At 36.1% G+C, this 10000-nt stretch overlaps 1 protein-coding gene across 1 annotated transcript in view; it reads left to right on the plus strand.

Annotated features, from left to right (window-relative positions):
- LOC138867071 (uncharacterized) overlaps positions 1 to 10000 on the plus strand; it is a 48772-nt gene that overhangs the window by 36769 nt on the left and 2003 nt on the right. Inside the window, exon 6 of the mRNA XM_070141505.1 lies at positions 1 to 10000. This exon is cut by the window's left edge and continues 2306 nt beyond it; it is cut by the window's right edge and continues 1121 nt beyond it. Within this exon, the coding sequence (XP_069997606.1) occupies positions 1 to 10000 (10000 nt within the window).

Below are 10000 nucleotides of genomic sequence, written 5' to 3' on the forward strand. Positions count from 1 at the left end.
GAATTACAATTAGTGACAGAACAGTTGGAAACCTTAATAGAGAGAATAAGAAGAGGTGAAAATGTTAAACAAATAACAAACTTAGATGTGGCAATAAGTAAGGTTAGTGAAATTGAAAATATCTTAAAACGATATACACAGCGGAATCAATTAGTAAGCAGTAAAGTCAACATATTCCAGACAGCCCAAAAGCTAAATGCAGATATTAGAAACTTAATGCAGCTGCTGTCAAGAAATAACAGTGAACTGAACGAAGTTTCTGTTGTTGAAAAAGAGGTTATCGATAACTATGTTCTCTACTTACTTTCCGTACGAGATGTAGTTAGCACCATTACTACTAATGATATTGAGATTCTACAAATATTTAATAATGATATGACAACCATTCTTCTTGAAGCCAGTGATGCAACGATGGTAAGAGGATACTTATATGATATTGAGTATGCCATTTCTCTTGCTTTGGAAGTAGAAAACAGAATCAGGGCGAGTATCATTTTCGAGAAGGAGTTGTCCAGTACTGCTGATGAACTGATGGTAGAACAAAATTTAGAATACTATTTGCAACTTATATACATCTCCCTGACTGAAATGAGAGAGATTACCGAAGCCACAACTAGTGGATCATTTAACACAGAAGGTTTCACAGAATTACTAACTGATATCAGCATCAATGGCTCTTCCTTTACAAAACTGGCAAAAATCAAAACACTTTCTGAGGAGCTTCACGAGATGGTAATAAACAAAGAGAAGCCTCACGATATTGAGGCCCTTGTTGAAGCTACCACCCAAACACAAACGTCGCTGAAGAATGACATTGAGCTAATTAAAGTCTTGTATGAAAAGACTCTAATTGTTCGCCGAGTGACTATGGTTAGTCAGGTGACAGATATGATCATTTTTGGTTTAGAAAATACCATTAGAAATCTTCAACCTTCTCAGCTGGTTGGGAAGATGAATATTGAAGTAAATAAACTGATTCTTATCTTCAAAAGAATAACTCTCAATATAGATTCTGTGAGTGAAGAGGAAATATATGAAATAAAGGAAATATTCTCGACTTTACAAATCCAATTGGGGGGGCAACTTCACTCTGAAGATGGATTTGGGAATCTTATTGACTTCTTAAGTGTTGCAAAAACCGTGAGTGCCGTTGCTACAACACGTCTTAGAGAACAGGAAGACACAGTTACTGGAAATCTTCAGATGAATTCCATTGTCACCAGTCTCCTTGAAAAAATCGAGAATGAGGTTGGAGAGATTGTCAGCTCCATAGGTGACATTGCCTCAGACGACTTGAGAGAAGAAAATATATTCTCTATAATCAGCATTGTAGAGCGATCCTCTAGCTCAATTGTTTCAATGGAAATCATAATGGAATTGGAGAATAGCCTACTGACATTGAAAACAATAAAAAGCTCCACCTCACCAGGTATAGAAATATCTGGCATATTCCTGTTACAGATTACCATACACAATGTCCTCTCCACATTGCAAAAGGAAAAAGAATTCCTTGTTTCTGTTCAAGAATCTCGCTTGGAAATTGACATATTAACCAAAGCAGCAAGCATCCTTTCTGAAATCGAAAACGAAATGTTCGTTGTTCTGGAATATTTTGCTGATACTGAAGATCCAAGTGACATGACAATTCAAAATCTCTTGAAAAGGTTTACCCACCTGATGACTGACATGTTGAATAGAAAAACTTCATTTGATATGATTGAGGAGCTGAACGGCGTTTTAACTGCTTTGTATAGTATAAATAGGGAAACTAGAATCAGTGTTCAAGAAATATCAAATGCTCTGGATCTAGTTGGAAAAGTTCAGACGACCATTAACAGAGTACTTTCAGAAAACAAACGTATATCAAGAGACCAAATAAGCGTCAGCATAATGAGCAACGCCTATCGAGTTCTGTCTGACATTAGAAGAGTTATGACAGGTTTTGTCAGTGAAATTGGAATAGCAGACAATGAAACTGCATATGAAGAAATAAACGAACTCATAAGAGTTCTCGACATTGATGTTAAAATTTCGGAGGAATATGTTATGGCTTTAAATATGCTCTCTACATCAGTACGAAATATAACCATAACTCCTGGTATAGGCATATTAGATCTCGACATTCTGTTGGCCAGAATAGAAAGGATGCAGGCGAGAGTTGAAACAGAACTATTTGAAACTCGTAGGAACATTGAAAGACACCTCAGGGTGATGACCTCTATCAGGGGCACATCAATTCTACAAAGGATTATCAAAGCTGTGTCGGACTCAAATGCAAATATCAATCTTGCTTTAGAGGAGGAAGAACATGAAGAGGTAAATGAGCTCATTAGCTACATATATAGCATATCTGTGGAGTCTCTAAGCATGGAACAATTAAATATCCTAGAAAGTAAGGTCAAAATCCTGGAGTCTATTACAAAGACTACCGTAGCTGGAATAACTGGATTGCGCAAGTTAAAATCGACTGCTTCAAAGAAAGTTGAGAGTGCCAAAGAAAGCAGCAGTGTCTTTGCAGTGATCAGTGAGAAAACAGAAGCAATTGGAAGGATGCAGAGAACACAGGCAGTTCTAGTCCAAATTAAAGAAGCTCTTCACAATTTATCTTTCGAAGGTCAAAGTACTTATGAGCCTGACAGCAGGATGTATGAATTAAAGGCAATTCTTACAATGGACATTCAAAGATTTACAGAACAGAATCTGTTGCGTATAGAAGAAATCTTTAACAATATTAGGATGATTGGGGCAGTCTTTGTTGGAAATAGTATAATGTTTGAAGAAATAGTTGTAGCAGTTAACATTTTTACTAGCAATGTTAAGACATTAACCCTGGAACTTGAATACCAAATAGAAAAACAAACCATGTCAGAAAAATTCATAGAAGCCAAAAATATACTCTCATCTCTTCAGTATCTCATACAGAATGTCTCGCAAGAAGAAACACAAATGCATCAGAATGAGGAAAACACAGTTATCTGGGAATTGACACAAAGTATTGTCAGTTCAGAAACTAACATGTATGACCTAGATAAAGAAACTCTCCTGCTCTTCAGCGAAAGTCTGAAACTAGTAAATATTCATCTGAAGAGGAAGGGAAATACCACAGGAATCAAAAGACTGAGAGAAGTCACCAAATCTTTCTTGGTCAAACTCTCTACTGAACTTAAAGTACTCCAGTTAGAAGCAACAAAGGAACAACAGTTGATAGTGGCTAAGGATGCAGACGAGACTGTGGCATATGCCTTTGCAGTCTTCAACAGTCTAAGTGATTCTGTTGGAGAACCCATTGTCGGTGGAGAATCTATCCAGATTTTGGAAATTGAAAAGTCTCTATCCCTCTTATATCGAATTCAAAGTAAAACTGCTTCAGCTTTTGACGTCCAGCAGGTCAGGAAATATGTAGAGAACTTGGAGAGAAAGCAGGAAGAAATTTTACCTGGAATGTTCATCCAAAATCTAAGGGAAGCTAAAGACTTCAGCAAACGACTAAAGAGTGCATTAGTGACAGAAGTGGTTGAAGGGATGTTTGAAGCTGAGTATTCACTTCAAGTCTATGAATGGAAACGCATCCAAAGTCGTATTACCATCGTGGTTGATTTGATTGAACAGTTGCAGTCTAGAAATAATACAGAGCAAGATACCTTGGCTCACTTTATCTTTGATGATCTATTTGAGATTTTCAGAAATATTGATTCAGGAATGTCAAACATACGACTGATGTCAATAGAACAATCTGTCTTGCTTCTCAGGGATATCATAAGTAACTTTAGGAACAACACTCATATACCAAGACTTGGTTCTCTATTGCAAATGGCTAAATCAGCTAGGATTTCACTTTTCCTGGACATCGAAAGATCATATACCATTCAGTCAAGCACGAGGGAGGTAACTATCTTACTGAAATCTTTCGATGCTTTTGAGAAATTCATAGGTCTTCTTAGAGGTTTTCAGGAGATGTCAGATTACACAGTATCCCCCCTGACTCTTCCTATAATTGATGAGATTACACATTTCATGCAAAACACTCAAGCTTTCACATTAGAAGAGAGTGTTACTGTTGAACAATATGTAGAATTGCTTGCTACTCTAAAAGAAAACTATGAAGGTGTTCCAATTTTTGGCTTACCAAACGTCATACTATTGGTAAAACATCGGCTATCTCGCCTTTCTGAGAGGCTTACTGAAGTTCAGAATATGCAGAAAAGAGAGAAGCAAATTCTGCATATACATAGTGGATATAATACAGTTGTAAAAGCCTTTAATGCTCTGAGTGCCTTAAGTAAACCTTCATCAGATATGATCACTGAAGTAAGTGAGGTTACTGATTTCAGTTTAATGTTAAACACAATTGATATGGACATCATCACGCCGACAGATATTCACATCATAAACATTAACTTTGAGAAGGTGCTGCAGACTGCCAGTTCCATAACTTCAGAAATTGCCTACGTTTTTCAAATTGCCAGTGAACTAGCTCTTCTTAGTTACAAGGCATCTTCCCATCTGCTAATGGAGAAAAGGCTTCAGAATGATAAATTAATATCAGCAAACTTTGCATCATCAAGATCATCCATAATTTCAACAGCATCGGCACTTGCTGAAATACAAAGATCTGTTGGAGAGGCAACTACTTATGTGATTAATGGAGAGATAACAAGCCTTTATGAATACGCTTTGGCATTTACTTATGATTGGCGACTCATTCCAAATGATTTTAGTCAAGTTTTGCAATCTTTTAATTTCTCCAGCATCTCCGTGTCCCAAGGATCTGGTATCATCTACTTAAAGGAGACAATAGATATTTTGGAACAATATAAAGTTATTGATAAGCAAACCGAGGAAAGCTTATCACTTTTGGAGTCAATCATAAAAGGCAAAGAGATTCAATCTTCACTATCCCAGTTTATAAGTTTGATAGAAAGCTTTATACATGAAGGTACAGCTGATAACAAGAACAATGGGGAAAATGTAGAAGAATCTGGAAATATGTCTGAAGGTTCTACACATGAGGAAACTTATGAAATCCAAGCAATGAATACAATATTCAGCATCATGGAGGAATGGACGATCGGGGATATTGACTTCCAAAGCCCGCGTGCTCAAATGGTTATCAAGCTTCTCACTGGATTATTGGACACTGATGCCGATATTACTTTTAATAAAATAGGGCGACGCTTTTTAACAAGATCACTGAAAATTCTGCATTCTATATCAGGAAAAGTAAGTTCATTAGTTAATTCTATGAAATCTTCAGTAGAAATTATGAAAACACTTACCACCTTGGAGGAAACGAATAAACTCCTGCTTTCAGACATGCAAATCATTCAAAGACTTGCTCAAAGTGGGAATGGTACAATTAGTATACAAACTGTTCTGAATGGACTGGAAAATGTTGTAACTATGATCAATAGTGTCTTCTCGGTAACAGATAATGTCCTTGCTAGCCTCAGAGATTACTCTTATCAGCTGAGTGCCATCATTTCTGCTAATGAAACAGCAGATATTAACATATATACCACAGACATTTCTTCAGCAATAATTGCAGCACAGAATTTGGTTGAGACATCCATCGCCTCTCAATTTTTACTCCTCACTAAACTCGAATCCAGTGATTTTATGAAAGATCAGTTTAAAGAAATCAAACAAGTATCCATGCAGTACTATGTCCTGAGGGAGTATTATTTACTTCTCATAATAGCTCAGGACATGGTCGCATCATTGCATAGTGCTATGGAATCTAATGGATATGAAAATGATTATGAGAATGAAGAAGAGACAGGATTGACTGAACTAAATATTATGTTACAAGCTTCTTTGGCTGATCTTGATAATCTCCAGTTTGACATGCTCGGTACTTTAGCCTCCCTTTTAGCTTCTACTAATGAACGCATTAACACTACAGCCATGTCTGTCAATATTAGGGTAGTTGAAGACTTGAAGTTACTTATCGATTATGCTAAGACCATAATTAATTCAGCCGTGAAAACTATATTTTCTTATGCTAAAGCAGGTGAAAATGCTTTAATATTCTATGAAACTTCTATGGTTGTGGACAGATTGAGATCGTTTATCACGATCTGGAAAACTGCTAATGGAACTACTACAGAGAATAATGCTACAGACATTGAGAGCTTTGAAGATATCAAAACCATGGTTATTCAATTTAGTTTAATAAGATCTATTGATAAAGAATCAATATACATATTCACCAGAAAGTTCAATGAGATCATCCAAAAGTCTGTAGAAATGCATGTATCCCAATTCTACATTCTGAAACACTTTCTCTTTGATGCAGAAACAACTCTGGGAGAAATTCTTATTGAAAATGCTCGAGATTCTGTTACAGTTTTTACAAATTTTCAGGACCAATACTTATATGTAAGGGCTGGTTCTGTTGTAGACAAGTTAACAGTAATAGTCAGTGAAAGTATTGAATCCCATAGCGAGAACGAAAGTTTTGATTCAAGGATTTCTGGTAGAATGGACAAACTCCTCCGAGATTCTTTTAATATTATGAACAAGTGGTCTGTTGGCTATATTAAAATTCCACAGATTATTACATGTGAGCAATACCTGAAAGAGTTATCAGAGTTACACAAATTTCTGAATGTATCAATCTCGTTAACACATTTGAATGAACTGAAACTCAGTCTTCTGAACGTAAAAGATAACATTATGATGTCCCTTGATAGAATTGCCAGCGAAATTGCTGATAACTATCAATATTTAGAATTAAAAACTCATCATCAGTATTTCAAACAGCTTCATTCTTTCTTCTCTTTCTGTGACTCAGAGAGAACAACTTCCTTAATGAATTCTAGCATTCTTGAAGGAGTAAATTATTTATATTCTTTATTTGAACATGGCTTCATGAATCCCCTTTCCATTGACCTTGATATTATGCAGCCAGATGTTATAACTCTAATGTCTTTACTCGAACAAAACTGTAATATAACCTATACTCAGCAATTTGCAAATCTGTTAAGTGCTATTGATGACGTAGTAAGATCATTGAATTTACTTCTGCGGACTAACGTCTGGAACAATATAATAAGAGCAGCATCAGACATGAACTGGAATCTTATTCCTATAAGACCTGATATGAACAAGACAAATACTTCAGTTGTGGTTAAAGAGATGCAGAATATTAACATACAGATCAGGGAAGTGAAAAATAACTTGTATACTTGCCACAGACAAGATGCCGTAGATCTATATAGGAAAACAACCATTTTTTCAGAACTTATTAAATCATATGGAAATAACATTGTAAGCTTAAGAAGTATTCAGCAAAACCTAGCATATTTGATCATTACTTCCAAGAGATATGTGCAGAACAAGAAGATGTATGTCCATCACCACAGAAATTACAAAATTTTGCAAAGTGATAAAAATATTGTAGATACTGCATTGTACTCACTGGTACAACTCAAAATGAAAATCAATAGAGTAAAGGTAACGGAATATGTCACCGATAATACAATTACTGAAGCCTACTTTTTCCTTATGAATATCACATGCAATTCTGAGTTATTGCCTGTGAATTTATTTGAACACCTCTCTGCTTTTGACTTCAGTAGCATTCAAGTAACACCAGGAATTGGTATCAAGTACCTACAGGAGATTCAGCACATGATGAAAGAATTGAAGGAAATGAAGGAAGCATTAAAGAGAAGTATGACATTTTATGAAGAGGCAGATACCATGCTAAACGTGAAAGAGGGAATAGTAAGAATATTTCAGGTACTTAGTGACCATGTCTGTTTTTTCTACAACAGAGAAACTGTCAGTGATCATAACACTTCCTATTCTACCACAGGTAGCCAGTTTGAAATGACCACTATTGGACAAGGAATTACAAATACTTTACAATTTGAAGTATCAAATAGTGAATCAAGGACATTCACCTTTACTTCACACACTGAAACACCTGCAGATGAAACTACAGCCAACGCAAATTCTTCACAATTCCAAGTGTACAATGGTAGGACAATCACTATCGGTAGTACTCCAGAAATTGAAATAACAGATGGAACAAAAGCGACCACATATACTTCACAGTTTGGTGAATCCAGCATGACCATGAGTACTACTGAAGTCGAATTAACCAGTGATGGCTTTTTCTTAACACATGAAAATGAAAATGATGGCGACCTAGATTGTGGCATCGAAGATCTTGACATAATTTTTGGTATTAGAAACATAACTGACAATATATTTAACACGGGATATCTTGCAGACGCCATTCTAAAGGACCTGAAAATATATATTGGCTTATTAAGTCGTCTGTCCACGAGGAAAGGGAAACTGTGCCAAGATTTCCTAAGGCTGCATCATGAAATCTCAAGTCTGTGTGACAAAGTGGCGGTAATTAGCTCATCATCTGAAACAGCTATTGAAGTTAGCGAATCGTATAACTATATAAAGCAGTTACGAGAAATGAACAAAATAATTTATCAAACCCTTGAAAGAATTCAGGCTGAGGGAAATGCTAACATCACAGAGGTTCTTGGTCTTGTTACAGAATGTTACAAAATATTCAGCAACGGCTATAGCTTTACCTTTAAGGAAAATATTGCTTCATGTAAGAAGTTCATATATGAACTTAGCTCATTTTCCACTGATTTGACTGATGGAACTATTGACACAAATTCTCTTGTTTTCTATTTAAAAGAATCCGATGAAGTCATTGAAAACGCTTATGGATTCCTGTTAACACATTTGCATCAGTATGAAGAAATTCAGAATATAAAAACAGACAAATACGAATTTGACATCATCTCTGAATATGAGTTTAGTTTTGCATCAGATAAACTATATATCTATCAGGAACTTCTGAAAGTATTTGAAGATGTATCTCGGTGGATTTCCGTTCTAGAAAGTGGAGATGAAATGACTGCTGATGAAACAAATGCTACATCATACAGTCCACAATATGAGGCATTTGATAAATCGAGCACAATCACGTTTACTCCAGAAGCTGAAATGACTACAGATAGAACCAAAACGTCCACATATATTTCAGGATCTGAAGGAATAGGTGATGAGTCAAGCACATCTACCCTGTATGTTGAAATAACTACTAATGGAACAGAAGAAACAACAAATACTCCACAGTCTAAAGTATTCAAAGATGAGTTGAGCACAGTGACACCTACGTTACAAGTTCAAATAACTTCTAATCGACCAAAATTAACCACAAATCCTTTCCAATCTGAAGCATTCAGTGATGAGTTCAGCACAGTAACACCTGCTCCACAAGATGAAATAACTACTGATGGGACAAGAGCATCTACAAGTACTCCTCAGATAGAAATGTCAAATGAACGAATAAAATCAGCTCTCTTCGATATATACACAGTTACCGACTCACTTCAGTCTAAAGAAGCAGCCCATCATAGGATACTGCATCATGCAGCAAACATTGCGGAAAAAGTTAAGGGACTAGCGGAAGCAGACATATCTGTTAATGCCTTAACAGTGGCCGGTGTAACTGCACATCTAGAGAAGTTCAAGGAGTCACTAACTTCTTCCGTTAGATTACTGAAGCCATATGGTAGAGCAAGCACAAAGGTTCTCGAGCTCAAACTAGCAATGAAGTTCGTAAATCTTGCAACTTTCAAGACAAATGAATGGTCGGGTATAATCAATGGAAATGAAGACGAAACAGATAATATTACAACGCAAGAATGGGCTGATATAACCACTAGAAATGAAAGTGAGACATATATTGGCTCTTCTGAAAATTCTTCGACTACTGCATTTACAAAGCCATTAGCAGGTAATATCCCCACACAGGAATGGTCTGAGATGACCAGTTGGAATGAAACATACACTGACTCTTCAGTAAATTCTTCAACAACTGCATTTACAGAAGCAGTTACAGACAATATCACCACAAAGGAATGGTCTGAGATGACCACTGGGAATGAAAACGAAACATATTTTGGCTCTTCAATAAATTCTTCAACAATTGTGTTTACAGAAACCTTTGCAGACA

This window comes from Penaeus vannamei, chromosome 28 (genome assembly GCF_042767895.1).
Source record: "Penaeus vannamei isolate JL-2024 chromosome 28, ASM4276789v1, whole genome shotgun sequence".
Classification (NCBI taxonomy): domain Eukaryota; kingdom Metazoa; phylum Arthropoda; class Malacostraca; order Decapoda; family Penaeidae; genus Penaeus; species Penaeus vannamei.